Raw genomic sequence first — 24,087 nt, 5'->3', positions numbered from 1 at the left:
TTGGTGGCTGCATGATAAGCTCTGACAGGGAGCTTTAAAAAAATGCCAACAACTTGTGCTCACCTTCCTCCCAGTTCTAATTTAATTGCCATGCATGAGGTTGAGGAACGATCTATTTTAAAAGTCCCCAAGTGGTTTTGAGGTGCAGCTGGGTTGGAAATTAATAATGTAGTAGAGAAAGAATATAGCTAGAGAAGGGATTGGAAAATAGTGTCATTCTGAATGTCCAATTATTTTCCTAGATTTTTCTAATGTAATGTTGAGCACAGAATCAAAGGTAACAGGGCATATGAGGAGAAGATCAAACAGCATGAGGGAGAACCGGCAGACAACAGAAATAAGATTTTTTGAAACTCTAGATATAGAATTCTCCATAGATCAACACAAACTCTTTATTGTGGTCTAGGTCTATAGACCATCTTTAGCACTTTGTAACAGAGTGAGAGACTATAACAATAATGACATGGCAGGTTTGTAAAAGAACCAAATAGAAATTCAGTAACTGAAACTTACAACAGCCAAAATTGAGGGAAATCCTTCGAGCTGAATCCCATATATTTTAGCAGTTAGGGGGTGAGAATTAGAGGAGGTGCCAGCAAAGGAAATAGAATTAACTTCCAGGAGAGAGTGATACCCAGGAAGCCAAGAGAATAAACTGCTTAAGAATGGAGGAGAGAGTTCTTAACTTTTCAGATATTGTGGAGGGTATATAAAGTACAGAGAAATGGGATTCTGATTCTTGGTGACAGGTGGTTTCAATGGAGTGACTGAAAAGGAGATTAAGGGAAGAGGAAGTACTGATAGTAATTACAGACTAATTTTTTAAGGTTTTTTTCTGTTAAGAAGAATTTTGAAATAGGAGATGGTAGGTGGAGGTGGACTTGAGGTTGAGACATTCTTGAGAATGTCTCAATAAAGAGTGAGAAATTGATGATGCAGAAAGAAGGTATAATAAAGGAAAATTTTTAAGAGGGCAAGTAAGATGAAATATAGGACCCAAGAAATATAGGACCCAAGTATAGGGGCTGGCCACTGATGAAAGTAGGGATAATCATGTTTTAACACAAAGGGTGTAAGATAGAGCTTTGGAGATGAAGATGTGTTGGTAGGAAGATAAATTAATTTTTGTTATATTGCTTCTGATTTCCTTTTGTAGTAAGAAACAAGCTTAGATGGGTGAGGAGGTCAGGTGATAGAAATTTAAGAAGGAAGAAGATACGAAATGGTTATCTGAGAGAATTAGAAAGTAAAATTACTGATGAAATGAAGAATTGCAGGGTTTACTGGGTGCCCACTTGAGTAATTAGCACAATTGTTTTTTTTTTTTTTTCCTCCAGTACTTTTAGCAGCTTGGATGCTGGTGCAGGGTTAACTCTTCTCTGTTTCCCTATAGAAAGTTCTAAGTCCTTTTGGTTTTATCTCTGCCATATTTTTGTGATCTATTCTTCGCCATTCTCATATTGTTAGTCTGGCTTTTACTGTTCTAGGCTATGGTTTATAACATTTAATCTTTTTCCATACCTCAGTCTTTCCCCAGTGCATTTAAAGTCCTTTTAAAAAAACAATGTGTTTCTTGAATAAGCAGAACTGGCATAAGGCACAAATTCAGAAAGTGTAAAAGGATAATTATTGAAAAGTTCTTTTCCTTCCCTCCTTATTTTAACCCCTTAGTTCCCTACATTAGAGGTAGCCATCATTACCAGGTTGGTTTTTTTTTTTTTTAAGTTTATTATTGAAGTATTGATGATACCTTTCTTCCCTGCAGTGCATGGAATATCTGTAATGGAATGATACATGTACAAACATTAATATATATATATATATATATATATATATATACACACTCTCTACCATTCTTGGAATTATACCATGCTATCCCCATGCTTCTGCATTTGAAATTTTTATGTTGGATCTCTTCATACCACAAATATAAAGCTCTCACATTCTTAGCAATGGAAACAACAGTATTCTTTTGAACAAATATGCTTGTCATTCATTTATTAAGATCCTTATTGATGGGTATTTATTTTCAGTCATACTTCAGTAATATTGCTGTGAATATCTATTCATATCTATCTATATATATATATATTCTTTTTTCTCTTAGAGAAAGTATGTATATCTGAAAGATATATATCTAAAAGCAAAATTCTGGAGTAGAGATTTTAGTATTTGGATTTTAAGTCTTGGAAGATACTGGAAAATGGTTCTAATATATTCTTTATTTACGTAAGTTCTCTTCTCTAAACAGAGGTCATGCTGTTGATTTCCTTAAAATCTTCACTGACTTCTCTATTACCTTTTTTTTTTTTTAATTTCAGCAGTATTGTGGTATAATTGATAATGTAAAATTGTATTCCATTGCCTTTAAATTGAAGTCAGTTGAGTTCACACAGACACTTAAGAGAGTTTGTGCTGGGCCAGATGTTGGGGATAAAAGATGTACTAAAGTTTCGTAATCTAATAGGTTAGACCAGTTTCTTAGTATCCACATCACTGATGTTTTGGGCCTAATGATTGATTGTTGTAGGGGTCTCCTGGGCATTTAATTTTTAATTAAAAAATTTTTTTTATATGTTTAAAAGATTTTATTTATTTACTTGTGAGAGAGAGCACAAGCAGGGTGAGTGGAGAAGCAGGCTCCTTACTGAACAAGAATCCCCATGTGGGACTCATCCCCAGACCCTGGGATGATGACCTGAGCTGAAGGCAGACGCTTAACCCACTGAGCCACCCAGGCGGCCCTCCCTTGTGCATTTTAGGATATTTAGTAGCATCCCTCACCTCTGTTTACTCGATGTGAGTTAGCACTCCCTTCCGTATAGTCATGACAATAAAAAATGGCTTCAGACATTGTCAAAGGTCTTTGAGAACCATTGGGTTAGCAGATGTGTAGAAGACTGTAATACTACATGGTAATGGTATACTACTACTAAACTACAGTACTTCAGGAGCAGGGAGGAGTAAACCTGGTTGACATCTTTGAAGATTTTGCTTAGGTGCTACCTTGTCCCATAGCCTTTTGTGACTCCTGCCTCCTTTAAATTATTGCTTGTTTACTACCATCTTCTTTTGGAATTCAGCAGTCATTTCTTAATCATTTTTTTTCCCCAGTGTAGAATGCATCTTTATTTTTTTTTTAAATTTCAAATTCCCACTAATTTCTTACTCATTTCTATCTGCTTTTATTGAGAATGAATAAATGAAGAAATATCAGTAGTAGATACAGAATAAACAGATTTCTGTGGTAATATATAAGGTAAATTTTACCTGTTTGCTTCTGAAATAATTAACTATGTTCAGATATTTGGGATGCAAGATACTTGCTTATTTCATACCACTCTGAGTTGTGTAATTTTGTTAAACTTGTAGCTTTTCAGAGACTTGACATTTAGAATTATGTTTCAGAAACCAACCTATAAACCTGTGGGCGGGGGGAGCTAAGAGAAGCAAGGAATTTTAGATTTAGTTGTGACTGAGTATAAGGGAGTTTAGAAGAAATAAGTGACTGCCTGAAGCTGAAGTCCCTTTTTTAAAAACAAAACAAAACAAAACAAAACACTATAGGTTTTGTGTATTTTAAGAATAACACGATGCAAGATTTTAAAAATATAAGTTCTCTATCTTTGAGCAATACTTACTGAAGTATTTGTGGATGAAATGTTATACCTGGGATTTGTTTCAAAATAATATGGAGGTAGTGTGGATAGAGAAAAACCGAATTGTCCCAGAGTTGATTGTTGAAATTGGGTGATGGGTACATTGGGGTTTATTACCTTGTTCTAATTCTGTATATATTGGAGTATTCTTTACTAAAAAGCTTTGGGAAATGTAGGTCTTGTTCTCTCCTGTTTTTATTTAGGGAATGTTACGGATGACTAAGTTGTTTTTTGATAGTTTGCTTTTGGATTGCTAAGTTTCTAAAAAAGAAATTTAATATGTAACATGGGACTTAATTTGGGTGTCAGAAATCCTGTGATGTTTGGATTACTGAGCCTTGTTCGTAATAACAGCTTGGACAGGGAGTGAGAAATACTTAGTTGTTTCATAAGTGTCACACTATTTCAGTTATACAGGAATAAAATGCTAGACATTTCAAGAAGCAAATCCACAAGATTTGGTGATTAGCTATTGGAAATAAAGGATTAGTGCTTTTTTTGTTTGTTTGTTTGTTTGTTTTTAAAAAGGTCATGTTGTTGACAAGAGTTGGGAAGGGAAACTGATCTGGGGGAAGCAAAGTTTTATTTTTTTTATTTTTTTTTATTTTTGTTTTTTGTAGATTTTATTTGAGAGACAGAACAATCAGGGGGAGAGGCAGAGGAGAGGGAGGAGCAGATCCCTGCTGAGCAAGGAGTTCTGTGGTGTGGGGGACTATATAACCCAGCACTCCAGGATCATGACCTGAAAAGGCAGACGCTGTTAGAACCAGCTGAGCCACCCAGGCACAGTGGGAAAGCAGTTTTAATGGATTGAATTTGTAATTTTAGGTTGAAATGACTGTTGGTAGTAGAGATGAAGAACTGGAATTCTATAGAGGTGATGGACATGAAGTCATGAGAGTAGATAAAACTGAACAAGAGAGTTACTTATTTATTTATTTATTTAAAAAAAGGTGTTTGGGAGATTTTTAGGGATGGGGAGTATAAATTAGCTGCTTGTTAGCATCAATAAAACCTGTAGAAAACCACGTGTATTTTCTACCATTTCTAGGACATTCTTGTAGGATTATAAAATTTTAGTGGGCGAGGGGCGCCTGGGTGGCTCAGTGGGTTAAATGTCTGCCTTCGGCTCAGATCATGATCCTGGGGTCCTGGGATTGAGCCCCACGTTGTGCTTTTTGCTTGATGGGGTGGGTGGGTGCGGGGAGCCTGCTTCTCCTTCCCCCTCTGCCACTTCTCTCTCTCTCTCTCTCTCAAAAAATTAAAAAAAAAAAAAAGTTTTAGCGGGTGATAATTTCTTTGGTTAGCAGAAAGATAAACATTTATGTCTCTCCTGATTTCTGGCATCAGATAATTTAGTTTGGATTCCATAGATTTGATTTCAGATGTTTTATGGTTTGGGATTTAGCATTGTTTATTTTCCCTCAGAAAAGCATCCACCTAGATTGCTTATCAGTTCTGTTATCCCCTTTGCTTTACTTTAAAAGAGCTTATTTTATTCTACACTCTTAATAAAAAACACCAGACTTCAAAGATTTTGTAAAGAGGAACTAAATTTTATATGAAATCAGTCCACATATATACAAAGTACAATTATTTCCTAAGCAAAATTTGCTGTCTTACTTACATAAGCCCCTCCTTGTGATGATTTTTATAGCCTATCACATATAACTAACTCACTGTGATACTCTTTAGTTCCCACCATTTCATCTAATCCAGCCATTATCTTGGGGCCTAAAATACGCTAAAACTCCTTCTTTGGATGCTTATGTGAAGTTAGAATAGAATTTAGTAAGTGTTTATCTGTTGGAAGAAGAGGGTTTTAGCCTTAAACCTGTGAAAATAAAACGTTGGGCTTGAAATAGTAATACCTTATATTTTGGTTAAATAAATAGACACTTGATTTTTACGTTACAGTGTTAATGGCAGCAAGTTAACTCACAAAGATGATAAGGAAATCTTTTTGAAAAATGGTAAAAATATCCTGAGTTTCAAATAACATTATTTGTCTCCTTATTTTTCTTTCACCCCATTTTTGAGGAATTTGGCATTTCCTCTCCCATTTAATTTTTTTTCAGCCTGTACTTGTTTCAGCAGCCATAATCACTTAGGCTTGGTACAAGAAGTTAAAGAAGATTTAAAGTACTTGTTTGCCAAAATGAAGTAAAGGGAATAGTATTTGAGTTCTAGTCATATCCTTTCAGTTGCTTTTACCAGGTTCAGAAACCTTGTTGAAGAAAAAGTTATGTTCCACAACTCTATGTATGATACATAACTATATGTATCCTATTTAGGGTTCGAGTTTTAACTAGCTAGTTGTAGAAGTAGTTTACTACTTTATTTTTTTGCATTTTGAAGTAGGTCTGTATTGGCAAAAAAGAAAAAATTCAGATTCCTTAAAGATGTAATTTGGAAATGTTTAAAATTTGATTTAAAAAAAAAAAAAGGGTATGGGGCCAAGTGGGTGGCTCAGTTGGTTGAATGACTGCCTTTGGCTCAGGTCATGATCCTGGAGTCCAGGGATTGAATCCTGCATTGGGCTCCCTGCTCAGCGGGGAGTCTGCTTCTCCTTCTGATCTTTCCCCTCTCTTGTTCTCTCTTTCTGTTTCTCTCTCTCTGAAATAAATAAATAAAATTAAAAATAAAAATAAATACAATCCAAAAAATGGATATGGTAGTCATTAGTGCTACCTACCTAATATTTTTGATTTTCTTTCTGGGTATACCCAAGTTGGGTATAGCCATTTGGCTTACTTTGGCTGATGAAATATACCAAAGTGACTACTCTACTAGACTTAAACCCAAAGTGAGGAAAGCATGCAGTATAACCTCAGCTGACTTACGTTGGACGTGAATAAAAAGATAAATCACTGAAATTTCAGGGCTTGCTTGCTTGCTACTACAACTTAATTTTGCCCTATATTTGTAATATAATATTTCTAGTTCCCTGATGCAGTTAAGCACTTAAATTGTGGCTAGACTGAATTCATATGTGAATAAGTGTAAAATACAAAGTGGATTTGAAGATTTAGTATGGAAGAAAACTGAGAATGTAAAATACCTCAATTTCTATACTGCTTACAGGTTGAAATGTAATTTTGGGGGTATATTGAAATATTAAAATTAATTCCACTGTTGTAAGTTTTTTTATGTGGCTTTCAGAAAATTTAGAATTATATCTGTGATTTGTATTATGTTTCTGTTGGGCAGCACCTGTGTAGCCTATACTGACTAAAATCAAAGTTGATAAGTAGGGTATGCAATAGTATGCCATAACAGAAAATCCTCAAATATGGTTGTTTTGGTTTGGGGATTAGGCAGCAAGGAAACTGATTATTAGAGACTGGAAAGATGCAATGCAGAGATGCATCTGGTAAAACTTGCCTGCTGTAACTTGCATTTTTAGCTTTAGGGGATAAAGTTGGACAATGATTTTATTTTAACTGCCCTTGGCTACATTTGACGAGATACACATGGAGGAAGTGAGGTAGGAGATGATTGGCTGGTTTGCAAATAGGAGTGAGAATCTATATAGAGGCCAGAAATTTGGGGATTTGTAGGACTGGAAGAAGCAGTTACTTTTCACCTTCAATCAGTAAGAGATGAACTGAGAAGACTTTGAGAAGATAATTAAAACTGTCTAGTGGCAAGGATCCAAACAAAGTTATGACCATCATTCGATTGTTAAAATATCCGAATGGATTAATGTGACTCAGAGTGATGGTCTGCTAATTCATTTTGTGCAGGGTAAAGAGACTAAAGTTATGGATTCCCTACAAAAGCCAGGTAAAGGTAATCCCAAGGTACTCACACTTAAGCAGAGAGACGTAGACACAGTCTCATGTAACAGGAAAGTGAAGAAATCTAGTCATTCTGAGAGATGTATTTAGGAAAAAAAGCTGTAGTCTCTATATTGGCACTTGGAAATGGCTAAAATCAAATAGATAAGAAGTATCTTAAGTTTTTCAGGGAGTTGTGTAGCCAAAGAAACCAGAAGAATGAAAAAAGGTGTGAAAAAAAATGGTAACTAATTGAGATTTAATGTTCTTGGTCCCTGCCCTCTAACCTTCTACCAGCAGGCTGAGAATTCTGCTTAGCTGAGGAGGCACACCCTGTCTACTTTACTTGTGGTGAGGAGGATAACAGACATGGGAAAACCTCCTGGAGGGCAGAGCTTAAGAAGCACAGAGAACACTATCTGAAAACTCCTTCCAGTGAGCAGTCAGTGTGTACCTGGTCCTCTGTTCAGCAGGGTTTATGAGTTACCATGAACCCTACTGACTGTTGTGTCTTCTGTACCTCTTCTTTTGAACAGGAGTGTTTTTTAATATTTATACTCACCTCGTTCTTACCTCATTTTTTATGGTTACTATTACCATATATATTATATATATATATATATATATATAAAATATATATATATATCTCATTGTGTATTCTGTGTGTGGGCAGACATCTGGACGTAATAGTTTATTTCCCTGTCATCTACAGATCCTGATCTTTGAGCTTGATGCTTACTAGATGGGAGGTTTGGGTTATCTTCTGCAGGGAGGGTACAGGTGTATTCCATTTACAGGAAGGAGAATAAATTGATTGTTTGACCAGCAAGGGATCTTGGGAGTCGGATTCTTCATAAATAGTCCAATTCTTTTCTCTTGCCTTTGCCTGTCATTTTGTAGTCAGTCATGGCCATGTGATCTGTTATGGCCAGTAAAATGTGAATGGAAGTTTAAAAGCAGGATGTGATTTACTACATTCCCTTTTATACTTCCATGTCAAGGCAGTCTTGGAAGCATGTATTGGCTAGAGTTTAGGTTCCTAAAGGACTGATGAGCAGATCCCCCTCTGCCAACCTGAACTGGACATGTAAACTTAGTGAGAAATAATCAATTTTGTTGTGTTAAGCCATTGAGATTTTGGGATTCTTTGTTACTATAGCACAGCCTTACTAGTCATGCTTGATGTGTTAGGTTATAATTTTAGTCACAGTAGGTGCTCATTAAATGTTTGAATTGAAGACATTAGAATTTGAAGGAATTACACAAAAGAAAGTGTACAAAGTCTAAAGCTGCTGAGATATGTAGCTTTTTGGTTTTTATTTATTATAATAGCCAAGCCCATGCAGTTGACTTAAGTGCCCTTGACTGTAAGTGCCCTCTTACATAGGTGATATGGCAAAGAGATTATATAGGTAGAAGACAAAGGAAAACATAGAAAACAATGAAACTTGTAATATACTACTAAAAATAACTGTTCAAAGTTATGCATATGTGGTATGATTTCCTATTTCTGATTATAGCAACTCAAATTAAGATAGTTGAAAATACAAAGAAAGTATTATAAACAATCCTCGGGGGAAAATAGGCATTTCTTTTTTTTTATTCTTAAGGATTTGTTTATTTTTAGTGAGAGGGCACGAATGGGTGGGTGCAGAGGGAGAGAATCCCCAAGCAGATCCTCCACTAAGCATGGAGCTTGATCCCATGATCCATGAGATCATGACCTAAGCTGAAACCAAGGTTGGATGCTTAGCCAACTGAGCCACACTGGTGCCCCAAAACAGGGATTTCTAAAACAGTTGAGGAAAGGGAATCTTTTGTTTAAATGGAGTTTTTTTCTTTTTCTTTTGTTTTCTTTCTTTCTTTCTTTCTTTCTTTTTTTTTTTTTTTTTTTTTGAGTGGGACGGGGGGAAAAAAACCCTAAACCATTCGTTTTTCTGCCCATATAGTGATATCCACATTAGGTTTAGACCAGTGGTGAGTAGACATCCTTAAGTGAAGTCTCAGTAGAACCCCAGTATATAAAACTGACTTTATGGGGCTGCTCTAATTTATATATCTTCAATGCCAATGAACTTAAAGTTTATCATGTGCTTTAAGGATAGTTTGAAAGCCCCTGTGCTGTAGTAGGTATAGGCACTGTGGTGTATTTTGGGGGGTTTGGGTTTCTTAGGAGAAGCCTCAGATTCTTTAGGCTTAATTTTTCCAGTATTCATACACAATTTTTAACAATCCTGGCTGATTTCCAGGTTTCAAACTGGCTTAGAACATAGACAGTAGAAAGGATGGTCGGTATGTGGCTTGGGACACGGATTGAGTTGATACAGCTAGAGTTGGGAAGGAGGCAAAAAACCTGAATAGATACAAAAAACCCCCAAAATTGGAATTCTGGACTTACTTTAGTGCAGTGTTCCAGAGGTTGTCTAATACCATAAATTATTTTTAATAATGAATTGGAATCATTAAACAAAGATTAAATTACATTTTCAGGTGCCTGCTAAAGAAAGTAGGTAAGTGTGTAATTAATTCTGGAGAGATTTCCATTCAAAGTATGGTAGGTATCCTGTAGTTACCTCATAAACTACCATTCTAAACAGCTCATGCCCTGAAGGTTTTGAATTTTATAAGTTTTTGATGTTATTTTTAAAATGATGTGCAAATAATTAAACATTGAAGTAATAATAATACTCTTTTCCAATGTTTAATTTAAAAAAGAGTTTTTATAGTTAAAACTTAATGAAAAGAGCCTCCAGGGTATTTAAATTTGAGAAAATGAATTTATATTATGCTATATGTCAGTGCTGTTGTATTTAAAGAGGTTATGTTTTTTTTTTTTTTTTTAAGAGGAGAGGTGGGGGCAAAGGGAGAAGGAGACATAGAATCTTAAGCAGGCTCAGGGCTCAGTGTCATGACCTGAACTGAAATCAAGAGTCCATCGCCAACCTGATTCCCCCATAATGATTGTTTTTTTAAAAAAAGGAATATTTTAAGAGATAATTGCAAACCATGTAATTTGGAAGAGTTTTCTTGCAACGTGAAATGAGATTGGGTTAGTAATAAAACCAATACAGAGCTTTTTTTTTTTTAAACATTCTTTTTAAGATTTTATTTATTTATTTGACAGAGAGAGCATGTGTGCACAAGCAGGGGGAGCAGTAGGGAGAGGGAGAGGGAGAAACTCTCTGCTGGGCAGAGAGCCCGATGGCTCAAAAAGATATTTTGAGCCAAAGGCAGACACTTAACCATCTGAGCCTCCCAGGTGCCCCTGTTCTTTTGCATTCTTGATGAGTAATGTAAAAACAAAAAACAAAACGAAACAAAATTGTGTGTGTGTGTGTGTGTGTGTGTGTGTGTGTGTGTATGAACATGGAAGAAGATACGCTTATTGGGTAGGTGGCATAAAAACTGAGAATATGATTTGCCAGGTGAGGTTAAAAAATACATATATAACTTACGGTTCGCTGTTTTTATATATAACCTCCCCCTTTTACTAGACTGAAGAAAAAGATAAAAAAAAAACATGTATTTGAGAGTGAGAGTACGAGTAGAGGAGGGGCAAAGGGAGGAATCTCAAGCAGGCTCCCCACTGGGCATTGGGCAAGGAGCCCCATGGGGCTTAATCTTACCCCCCCATCCCTGACAAGATAATGACTTGAGCTGAATTCACAAGTTGGATGCTTAACCGACTGAGCCACCCAGTTGCCCAGAAAAAGGTATTTTTTAAAGTGTAATTTTGTCCTTAACTACTTAGACTAGGAAGGTGTTCCCCTTCTATCAGGGATAGAATATTTAGATTAGGTGGTGAGGAGGTAAACTTCTGTAGGATCCAGTTTGTTATGGTCAGTTTGTTTTGAATGAAGAGCAATGTTAAATCTCCCAGTTTAATTAGTATTATTCATAATATGTGATTTCAGTTCATCTTTAGTTGTATCCAAAAACCAAATCTACTTTTAGGATGAATGTTTTGGTACTCTTGAGATTTGAATAATGACAGTTGTGACCACTCCTTGTAACAAGTCACTTTCTTGTTGTTTCTTATTAGTCAAGGATTATTGGGAACTATTACCCTTTTTGGTATTTTAACCTGGGGAAGTGGTGGAGAACAGCTTTTTTTTTAAACTTTGGAGTAACTTTAAAGTAGTCTTTTCTTAACCTGAAGGACAGAGGAAAACCAGTCTCTAAAACTTACAGGGGAAGGGATGAGCCTTAGGAAGGAATACTGTCTGCAGTAATGTATGATGTGTTCCTTTATGGTCATTCTCAGTTTCTTATCTGTGACATTGAAGATTTTATCTGTGAGGTTCTTAAAATGAAGTCCTCTATGGTGGGAAGCAGCAGGGAGATTTTTCCAGATTTTTTTTTTATTGTGGTAAAAAGCACATAACATTAAATTTACCATCTTGACATATTTAAGTGTACAGTTCTCTAGTGTTTAAGTATACTCACACTGTTATGTAACAGATGTCTAGAACTTTTCATCTTACAAAACTGAAATTCTGTATCCATTTCCCCTTTCAACTTCCTAGCTCTTAGCAACCACCTTTCTACTTTGTTTCTGTAATTTTGACTACTTTGGATACTTCATATTAGAAGAATCATACAACACTTGTTCTTTTGTGAATGACTTATTTACTTTAGTATATAATGTTCTAAAATTTCATCCATGTTGTAGCATGTAACGGGATTTCCTTCTTTTTTAAGACTGTACAGTATTCCACACTGTTATAAATACACAACATTTTCTTTATCCTACCCAGATTTTAAGTCACATTAATTTGATTTAATCAAACTGTGGTTAAAGTTACATATTCATATGTTGGGAGGCTAACTTAAGCTGCTATTCCTGGACACTAACCCTGGTAGAGAACCGATTTTTAGCAGTGTTTGCAGTATGTTTCGCATAATTCTTTCTTATGTCCTGGCTCTATCCATCTTTTAATTATGTGCCTTCTAACTTCTTCAAACTATTAACCTTGTTTTCTTATGTAGAAAGTAAGGGAATATATATTAAGTGCTTACAAGTAAATTAAAAAAAATTTTTTTATTAACATATAATGTATTATTTGCCCTAGGGGTACAGGACTGTGAATCATCAGGCTTACACACTTCACAGCACTCACCTTAGCACATACCTTCCCCAAGGTGCATAACCCAGCCACCCTCTCCATACCCCTTTTCCCCTGGCAACCCTTGGTTTGTTTTGTGAGATTAAGAGTCTCTTATGGTTTGTCTCCCTCCCGATCCCATCGTTTCATTTTTTCCTTCCCTACCTCCTAAGCCCCCGACTTTGCCTCTCAAATTCCTCATATCAGGGAGATCATATGATAATTGTCTTTCTCTTATTGACTTACTTTGCTCAGCATAGTATCCTCTAGTTCCATCCATGTTGTTGCAAATGGCGAGATTTCATCTGATGGCTCCATAGTATTCCATTTTACACACACACACACACCCCACATCTTCTTTATTCATTCATCTGGGTTTTTTTTAAAAGATTTTATTTATTTGACAGAGATCACAGATAGGCAGAGAAGCAGAGAGAGAGAGAGAGAGAGGGGAGGAAGCAGGCTTCCTGCTGAGCAGAAAGCCTGATATGGGGCTTGATCCCAGGACCCTGGAATCATGACCTGAGCTGAAGGCAGAGGCTTTAACCCACTAAGCCACCCAGGCACCCCTATCCCTTCATGTGTTAATGGACATCTAAGTTCTTTCCATAGTTCTGACAAGTAAATCTTAAGTGCTGGTTATTATCATCATCATCTGATAGAACACTGCTCCCTTAACAGAGACTTAAAGTTAATATTTTATTACAGTGTATTAATTTTAAGTCATGTGACCTTTTTCTTATATATTTGTGGTGTGGCTATAAAATGAGGTCTTCTATAAGGCATATTAGAAAGTCAGTTATTTCTAGTAGTGTTTATATCCATGTGTGTATATTCTGTAAAAGGTTTGTATTGTCTAGATTTACTAGGGTGAATAATCCTGTTGTATAATCTCCAATCAGGTAGAAAGGCTTTGAAGATAATTTGGAAACCTGCTCTAAAAAAATAGAAGGGAGACTTTAAAAAAGATCAGTTGAGATGAAATTAAAGGTGAATTTTAAATAGGGAGAAGGGAGCAGTCATAGAATACTAACAATCCAAATCTGTTTGTGGGAAAGAGATTGCTTCCTGTACATATATTTTGTTTAAAATAGGTAGAGGAATAAAATTTGGTTTTATAACTATCCCCTAAAGTGTTAACTTCTTTTGATTATGCTAGCGAAGTTGTATTTATAAGAATGCATGTCTATAATTGAAAACTATCTCTTTGAAAGAAAAATAGGGAAAAAAAGGCTTGGTAGCTCTGACATGTCCTTAGGAATTTGAATAGCTATGAAAGTGAAAATCTAATTAAAAATAATATATGAGATCTTGTAGGATTATCCTATAATTCTGTTTAGGTGATTTTTTTTTTTTAATGGCAGGTGAAACTGATTAAAGGGAAAATGTAAAATAAACTTTAGAATCAAATGAAGTAATTTCATCAGGGCTTAAAAAATTGAAGGCAGAGAATATGAAAGCCTTTGATAAGACCAACAAAATCCTAATGATATGCTATTGATAAAGGAGAATATCTCATTTTATCAACAGTACTGTAATTCATATTTATCTAGTGTTATTTAAATTAAATATGCATATTCCAGACTTGATAAGCCAGTTAAGAATGTATCTTAAATATTCTATTAGCTCTATTGATAAAAAATTAGCCAGTTAGTCTTCGGAGGAAGCAGTTAGCATTTTCTGGTAATATTTTTAATAGAAATCTAGGCATGCCCTGAGTTATTAATGCTTAACTAATATTGATTATACAGATTACTGTTGGTGCCTTCCATTAATTCCACGTCAGCTGTGTTTGTGTTAACATATGCTAAGCCTGCTCATTCCTTCTCTTTTTACATGCTTTTAGCATGCTGCTGCATATTGCTGTTTATATATGCTTGAGTTAGATGGATTTACATATTCTGGTTTTAACTGAGTAACCTTCATAGTGGACTTTAATATCAATGTAAAGAAACCATGGATTGACTAGAGGAAAAAAAAAAAAATGGAAGTATCACCGAACAACAAGAAAATGGCAGAGTAATCACTTTCTGTCTGGTTTTGATAACATTGAATCTTGCCCTAAATACTTTGTTGTGGCATATTACCTAATATTGATCTATTGTAATTTATAATAAATTGAAATTGTTTATCTTCTATTGTATTTGTGTGTTTCACAATATTTTATAATCCGTTAGAGTGTACATGCTTAATTAATATTAGTGGGATACATGTTCACAGCTTTACTAATAGTGCCGTACAGTCAGAAAGATTTGGAGACCACTGGCTGGCTTTATCTTCCTAACACACAAAAGCAGCCAAACTCTTTAAAGTTAACAGTGCTATTTAGTGGTGGCTATGGGAAGTTAGTTTCATCTAAACCCTCGTTATACTTCTCTACCCCAGGAGATTTTGTTTCTATCACATTCTTTCTCCCATTTTGGTATTTCTGTACTTAAAGTGTATTAACATTTTCATCTGTATCATTCTTTCAGTTTTGTGTTTGTCAATAGGGTATGCAAGAAAATTAGTCTGTGTAACCATATCACGTGAGTATGTATCTGTGTTGTGTGTATTTCGTCGTTTAAAGTCCCTGTTTTCTCTCTTTTCCTTCAAGTCTTGCCCAGATACATAGGTAAATTTTTTTCATTTCTGTATCCCTTTGTTTTATTAGGGTAGGCCTTGAAAACAACCATAATCATGAGATAGTACTGTCATGTACCAGGCCAGATGAAAAGGAAATTTAAACATTTTGAGGTAGAGAGTAAATATAATTAAAAAATACTGTTTATAAAAGTTCTTAAATGTGTATGCAAATCTATTCTATATGCATTGCTTAAATTTTTTTGCATTTAAACTTGGCTTTCCTTATGTACCCAAAGTCATATTTAAATAAGCATACTCATTTTTTGTATTGCTAGTGTATATTTTATATGTATTGCCACTAGACATGTTAAATCTGCCTTTGTCGGCTAGTTTAGGAATTTCAGTGAAATTTTTATAATGCTTGCTTTCCCAACATAACTCTTGGGAAGTGTTGTATATACTTGTTTCCAATTCACTTTCCTTTTTAAAAAAAAAAAAAAAAAGATTTTATTTATTTGAGAGAGAGAATGAGGGAGAGTATGAGACGGGAAAGGGCAGAGGGAGAAGCAGACCCCCTGCTGAGCAGGGAGCCCAGTGCGGGGCTTGATCCCAGAACTCCAGGATCATGACCTGAGCTGAAGGCTCACTCAACCAACTGAGCGACCCAGGCGCCCCTCATCTTCCATTCTTTTGGATCTATTCTAGGCAGGGCTGTGTCCTAACTTCTTTGCTGCAACAGCTTTTGTCAGGGTCACTTGTGATTACTATTACTACATTTTTACACCCAAAGTCATTTCTTAGTCTTCATTTTACTTGACTTTTTCAAGCATTGACACCTCTGATTATGTTATTTCTTGAAATGATTGCATCCCTTGCTTTTGAACACTAGTTTCCTCCTGTCTCACTGGCTGGTTCTTCTTAATCTCTTTTACTTCTTAACTTTGAAGTATCCTAGAGTTTCCTCCTATCTGTACTCTATTCCAGGTCACTCTCAATAACCAAGTATACATACGCTGATGATGTCCAAATTTATAATTGTGGGCCATACTTTTACCTGAATTCCAGAACCATCAACTGCCTGAGTAGCATCATCATTTGGTTATTTCTTCAGCACCTCTTAACTTTTGTATTAAAAAATGGGACCCTGATTGGCACTCCTCTCCCACAATTTTTTCTTCTTCTAGTCTACCCTATTTCAGTGAATGACACAGTCCTTACTATTTCCTCATTAATGCCTTAGTTTTAAGCCACTATCATTTTTTGCTTTAATAATTATGTAGTAGCTTCCTAATTTTTTTTTTTTAAAGATTTTATTTATTTATTTGTCAGAGAGAGTGAGCACAGGCAGACAGAGAGGCAGGCAGAGGCAGAGGGAGAAGCAGGCTCCCTGCCGAGCAAGGAGCCCGACGTGGGTGGGACTCAATCCCAGGACGCTGGGATCATGACTCGAGCCGAAGGCAGCCGCCCAACCAACTGAGCCACCCAGGCGTCCCAATAGCTTCCTAATTTAATTAGTCTCTCTACTTCTGCCTTTGCCTCCCAAAAGGTTCTTCAGTGTAGTAGCTAGAGTGATCTTGAATTTATTTTAATAAAAATATAATTTAAAATATATTACCGCTCAACTCGTAATCCCTTGGTGGCTTCCCTCACTCTAAATGAAATGTAAAGTCCTTATAGTGGCCTTGTGAGGTAATATACAATATGTAACATCATATATAATATTAACTCCCCCATATGTTTACCTTTGTGATCTTACCACTTAAACTGTACTTTATCCATAGTCATTTCATTCTAGGCACACAAGCCTCTTTGCTTTTCTCTGAATATACCAAGCATACATCCAACTTGCTTTTCCTTCTACCCAGAATACTTTCCTCCACCTTGATCCTTTGCCTCTAGGCAGTTTTCTCTGACTACTCTAAAACAGCTAGCACCTCACTCCTTCTACTTCCTGCCTCTTTCTACCATTTTTTCCGTAACACTATCACCTAAAATACTGTGTATTTGTTCTGTCTTCTTCCAGCTTAAAAAGGAAACTTGATAAAGGTATGAACATTCTTGGTAACTGTTTTATCCTTAGAACCTACAGTAGTAACTGGCACATTGTCATCATTCACATACTTACTGAGTGAATAACATGATATTCTAAATTTCAGTTTATGGACTGTTTGGAGCACACTCTTTTTTTTTTTTTTTTAATTAAAAAAATTTTTTATTCTCACCATTGCACATAACCTTTCCAAATGTCCATCACCCAGCCACTCCATCCCCCCATCCCCTTCCCCTCCAGCAATCCTCGGTTTGTTTCCTGAAATTAAAGAGTCTCTTATGGTTTGTCTCCTTCTCTGGTTTCATCTTATTTCATTTTTTCCCCTTCCTTCCACTATGATCCTCTCTTGTTTCTCAAGTTCCTCATATCGGTGAGATCATATGATAATTGTCCTTCTCTGATTGACTTATTTTGCTTAGCGTAGTACCCTCTAGTTCCATCCACATCATTGTAAATGGCAAGATTCCTTTTGATGGCTGCATAGTACTCCATTGTATGTGTGCGCGTGCGTGCGCGCGCACGCACACACACACACACACTCACTCCATCGTCTTTATCCATTCATCTGTTGATTGACATCTAGGCTCTTTCCATAATTTGGCTATTGTGGACATTGCTGCTATAAACATTTGGGTGCATGTGCCCCTTTGGATCACTATATTTATGTCTTTAGGGTAAATACTCAGTATGGAGCACACTCATTTTAAGGGTTTTGTTTTGTTTTAAATTCCTATGTTGGGGAAAGGTGTTAAAATTGATTATATAGGTGCTCAAGATGAAGCCACAACAAAAGAAGTTGACTGATCCAGAATTCCTAAGTAATCTCCTATAGATCACGTTAAAAAATTATTTAAAATGAGGGCTCCTGGGTGGCTCAGTGGGTTAAAGCCTATGCCTTCAGCTCAGGTCATGATCCCAGGGGGTCCTGGGATCGAGCCCCACATTGGGCTCTCTGCTCAGCAGGGAGCCTGCTTCTTCCTCCTCTCTCTCTCTCTCTGTCTGCTTCTCTGTCTACTTGTGATCTCTGTCAAATAAATAAATAAATCTTTAAAAAATATTTAGAATAATACTTACATATAATTGAATATACGTATATTGAGTATGTAAAATCATATGTGTATAAGTTGATGAATTTCCATGAAATGAACACTTAGGAACAATTACCACCCAAATCAAGAGAATACGATACTACCAACAACCCAGCAGTCTCCCTGTACCCAGTCATTACCCCTTTTGAAACGTAGTCAGTCACCAAACAATAATTTTACCTGTTGTTTTGAGCTTTAAATAAATGGAATTTTGAGAGAGAGAGAAAGCATGTGCATGTGAGCCTTTTGTTTAAAATTATATTTGTGACATTCATTTCTGTTGCATATAGGTTGTTAATTTTCATTGTTTTAACATATTTTGTTGTATGAACGAATATATTATTTATTTTCCATTCCAATACTAGGGGATATTGGAATTGTTTCATTTTAGGGTGAATTTTACTTTTGGTGTTATGTGTACATTTTTGTTGGAGTAAAATTGCTTGAGAATCAAGAGTATAGATAGATTTAGAAAATATGGTCAAAAGATTTTCCAAAGTTATACTGATTTACACACCCACCAGTAGTGTGGGAGAGTTTCACTTCCACTGCTTTTCTAGCACTCGGCCTGGTCTGTTTTGAATTTTAGCCGTCTTGGTGGTATGTAGGATATCTCATTGTGATATTTTTTATTTTCCTCATACGTAATAATAATAGGAACAATTTCATATTTGTGTGGGCCATTTTAATGGATTATTATTTCCCCTTCTTCTGAGTCTTTATAAATTGTTGATTTCTAAGAAAAGTAGGCACCACATGTAGGACATTAATAGAGCACAGTAAAAAATATATTTCTAACATTTACACTAAGATATTGAGGAAGGTGTAACCTTGACCACCTAGTACTGGAGACTTATTTTTAAGGTGTCTGTAATTCACCTGGTATGCAGTTGGCAAAGGGGAATTATTTTAGATTTATTGGATTAATTAATATTATCATTAAGATTCTAAAATACCCCAGATTGTGTATGAGCAAGTGAAGTGATTAACATTTGGTGTAACAGTTCTTGGGCAATTCATCTATTATTTTTAGTGAGCACTTTGTGGTCTTGTCCCCATGAAATGACTCTTAATCTTATAAAAATCTTCTCTTCATGTATTATTTGCAGATAGAAAGAACATAGAAAAGTAGAGGGCAGAGTCTTTCCAGGTAGATTATTACCTATATTGGAAGTTCCTCCTTAGGGAAGGTTTATTCATTTAGTTAGAATGTATTTTCTGAGCACCTTGGAGTGAAGCATTCATTATCTAAAGGGATATATGTATGAGCCAATAAATATAACTCTACATGTATAAGGGAGATGGTATTTGAACTAGCTTTGAAGAATAAATGGAAGTTAGTTAGGGGAAAAAAAAAAAAAGGAAAGAACTAGAAAACAGTCTAGGCAAGATACACACACACTTAAGAGAGTGACCTTGAGAAAGGGCATATATTTTGAAAATGATGAGAATTTTATTGTTTTTAATATTGAAGTTGGAAGAGCTGGTTGAAGCCAGATTGAGAACATTCTTAAATATCAAATTAATGAGTTTGGTCTTTATACTGTAGAAAATAGAGAATTAGTATAAGTATGGTTATTAGGGAAGTGATGCCATTAGATTTTTATTTAGGAAGAAAATTCTAGAAATTGTGGAGAAGATGAATTGACAAAAGAGGGAGACCAGAGGCTGGGAATGGACTGACAGGAGTCACCTAGAGTTGATTGAGCAATTAGGTGGCTTGTAATGCTGTAAAACTAAGGGGATGCAAGGAGAAAGTTTGTTGGGTACACCAGATGTGTTCAATTTATATGTTAAGTTTTATGTGCCTGGGTTGTATTTGGAGTCCGTAGAAAGAAAACTAAACTGTGAATATTCATGTCGATGACACATTGTTTAAATATATTTTGTAGGTTCTAGTAAGAGAATTAGCAAAAGGAGCAGGAATGTGCTATAATACCCTCATCCCCTCAATCAAGTTGTATTTCATTCTTGCCCTCTCTTATCAGTTGCTTTTTTAATTTTCTTTATGTCTGTAAATCTTTTCTTCTCTCTAGACTCCTTTATCCATTCTTGATATTAATATTTTAATCCTTCTTTACCTCCTGTCTTGTCACAATAATGTAAGACAAGCAGCTTTAAAAACATCTGAGGGGCACCTACATGGCTCAGTGGGTTAAAGCCTCTGCCTTGGGCTCAGGTCATGATCCCAAGGTCCTGGGATCAAGCCCCGCATAGGGCTCTCTGCTCAGCAGGAGGCCTGCTTCCCTCTTTTTCTCTGCCTGCCTCTCTGCCTACTTGAGACCTCTCTTTGTCAAAAAAATCTTAAAAAAAAAAAAAACTGATAAAATTCCTCATTTTTATGGACTTCATACTTAAATGCAACTTTGGATATGTGATATTCATATACATGTCTTTTATTTAACTCATAAAGCTAGTGTACTATGCAGTATTTATGCAAGTACTTAACTATTTTGTCATAGTGATGCAAATGGATACCTGATTTTAAAGGAACAGATGCCGGTACTCATTTATTTTGTGTATTTGGAGGAATTTTGTACATAGTCACATTCTTCATCCTTTCACTGAGAAAAGAGAAACCAGTTTTCCCCTAATTTCCAGCTGTCGAAAATCTGTCTGGGTCTGGAGTCTAACACAGTTCATGGCACATAGTAGCTAATTATTTACTGGACGAATGAATGTGCTTTTTATCTTACCTCATGTAATAGAGGAAATTGTGGCTGTGCTCCATCAGTTAAACCTGTAAGTGCTGTGGCTCATCATCCCCTCCTCACATTTCAGGGACTTCAGTCCTCTTTGTTCAACCTGTCTGTCTGTAATGGATCTTTCTTCATAAGTATTTAAACATGGTCAGGTTTTTCCTGTCTCTAAAAACAAAACACTCCTCCCCTTAACTCTCCTTTTTGGTCCCATTAAGCTACTGCCATGTTTTTGTCTCTCAAATCCTACTTCTTGAAAAACTTATCTATACTTACTATTAAACACTTTCTCACTTCTTGCCCATGTTCTTAGTTTAGTTTCTTGATTTATCTGCAGTATTTTATGTTGACTACTTTCTTCCTTGAAATACATTCTTTCCTTCCTTTGATGTAGCACATTTTCCTGGATACTAATTTTCTTTGCAGGTTCTTCCTCTTCTACCTGTTCCTTAAATGTTTGTCTTCCTCATAAGCTACTTTTTTTTCTCATCCTATTAATAGTAGTGAAGTGATCTCCACTGTAGTGGAGTGAATCAAAAGTAGTGGAGTGATCAAAGAAGTGACCTACTTCTTTGGATGGACTCCATCACAGTATCTATACTGAGAAATTTTTTTAAAGATTTTTGTTTATTTTAGAGAGAGCAAGTGTGTACAGTGGGGAAAGGGCAGAGAGAGAGAGGGGGAAAGAGAATCTCCAGCAGACTCCCCACTGAGCGGGGAGCCTGATGCAGGATTGTCTCATGATCCTGAGATCATGACCTGAGCCAAAACTATGAGGACTGAGCCACCCAGTGCCCCTGTACTGGTAATTTCTATATCTCTAGTACTTGCCTCTTTTTTTGAGCTCCAGAGTTGTAGGTCCAACTTCTTTACTTGTATGTCTTATAAACAGTTCAGACTCCATGGACTCATTCATTTTCCTTTACCTCTTCTTGGACCTTCTCCAGTATTCCTGTCTTAGTGAATGGTACCACTATCCTCCCTGTTGCCCAGGCCAGACTCCCCTTTCTTCCTACTTTTCTCCCTGATTCTTAGTTGTGGTTATTCTGATAAACTAGTTTTAAACTGTTGGAGGCATTTTCTTGATTGTTGAGTATATATTCAGTTTTCATTAGTTTAAATTCAGGAATTTCTAGGCACATTTGGTGTTTTTAAGGCTATTTTTGCCCCAATTATTAGTGAGTGATACAGATCTAAAATAATAAGTTTTTAATATTTTTAGTTTACATAAATCAAGATAATCTATAAGAATTTGTTTTACTAAAGATGGTTATACTCAGTATTTGTTCTAAATCCTTTATTTCTTTAAAAAAGTTTTCTGAGATGAAAAAGCTCTAATGGTATCGTATCATTATCAATATAAATAAAGATGATTGGGTCTGCTGAGAAAATGACATAACTTGCTGCCATGTCCGCTCTTCCTTACCATTCCATCCTCATTTCATTTCCCAGTCTGGTTTGTAATAAAACTCCTTGAAAATAGAAACCATCTCTCATATTTCTGTCCCCTCTTCACAGTGATATTATGGCCATTTTAGATATTTTAGTAATGATTGACTTAATTTAAACCGACTCAAATGAATGACCCCTGCTTTTGCATTCACATAGTACCTATAGATAGGGATAATTAATTAATACAGGTTATGAAAAAGAGATTTAAGGCATTAGAATCTGTTCTAATCTGAATTGACTGTTGGATTTATTGACTAGTTGATTAATTTATTATTGAAGTTTCAGAATTGATTCAGCTTCCTTAAAAAAAGTTACTCGATTTTCTTAATCTTTTAAAAAGCAAGCTCACATGCTGGCTTTATTCCCTTTTTTTGGCTGAATTATTTGATATTTAGAATAAAATAGAAATAGTTTTAAAACAATAAGTCACAATAAGGACCAATGGTTATATTCCCACAAACAGGAGTTTTGACTTTTTACATAGTATTCACTTTACCTTTGAGAGGCCCAGATCTCATGGTTTTGGGGCCAGTGGGCTGCTTCTCATCTGTATTTGCTTTTTTCTTTAGATATTAGGATCAAGGAAGAAGAACCTGATCCTGAAGAGTGGCAGCTCAGTGGCGATTCTACATTGAATACCAATGATCTAACACACTTAAGAGTACAGGTGGTAGATGAAGAAGGGGACCAACAACATCAAGAAGGAAAAAGACTTCGGAGGGTAGCTTGCACCTGTCCCAACTGTAAAGAAGGTGGTGGGAGGTATGCACACATGAAACATACCTTTTTTTTTTTCTTTAAGTCTGCTAATAACATCACCCTAATTTTTGAAATACTGCATGCTACATCACTTAATTATGGGAAATTATTCATTACATGATCATTTTGTGTGTATGTCTGTATGAGTGTGGCAGAGTTAGAACAAATATATGATAGAATTATCAGATCTAAATGCCTTTTTAAAAACTTAAGTTATTTAATTTGCCTTAAAAAAAGTAGCAGATGCCATTTAATAGGCCCATATCAGAAATTAGCCTGTTTGCAAAACAGCAATGAGATTTGCCTAAATACAGATAAAGTTGATTTTTAGCTTGAGAATAGCAGTTATATAAAAATAAGAAGTTCAGAAATAGTTGATAAGCATAAACATTTTCTAAACATTTTCTATATTCAACAGAAATGAATAATAAGCCTAATGATGGAATTTTTTTTAAAAAGTGGCACTGTAGTATTTTAATTCAGTGCTTTAAAAAAATGAATGTTAAGACAGAATAACATGATGGGAAAAACTAAAAAAAGATCACTGATTATATTAAATGTGGATGGATTAAGCTTAATAATGAAGAACTTGAAACTCAGATCATATCTAAAAAAACAAAATCCAGCTTTAATGTTGATTATAAGGAACATCTCAAATAAATTGGCACAGGAATGTTGAAGATAAAGGCATGGAAAAAGATCTATTAGGCAAATGTTAACAAGAAAACTTGGATAGCACTGTTACTATTAGGCAATGAAGGATTAAGGTAAAAATAGTCAAATGAATAAATAAGGGTAGGCTTCTTAATAATAACAAAGTTTTCACCATAACTTTGAAATACATAGAGCAGAAATTTATAGAATGTTGTAAAGACATGGAGATCAAATCCCTAGTCATAGTGAAAAACCTTAATATCTCTCAGAAACCCTG

At 35.5% G+C, this 24,087-nt stretch overlaps 1 protein-coding gene across 1 annotated transcript in view; it reads left to right on the top strand.

The window, feature by feature from the left end:
* Positions 1 to 24,087, top strand: part of SP3 (Sp3 transcription factor) — a 58,436-nt gene that overhangs the window by 24,557 nt on the left and 9,792 nt on the right. The window contains exon 5 of the mRNA XM_059394180.1: positions 22,967 to 23,159. Within this exon, the coding sequence (XP_059250163.1) occupies positions 22,967 to 23,159 (193 nt within the window). The remainder of the gene's footprint in view (positions 1 to 22,966; positions 23,160 to 24,087) is intronic.

Source organism: Mustela nigripes, chromosome 3 (assembly GCF_022355385.1).
Source record: "Mustela nigripes isolate SB6536 chromosome 3, MUSNIG.SB6536, whole genome shotgun sequence".
Classification (NCBI taxonomy): Eukaryota; Metazoa; Chordata; class Mammalia; order Carnivora; family Mustelidae; genus Mustela; species Mustela nigripes.
This window is presented reverse-complemented; position numbering and strand designations above follow the sequence as displayed.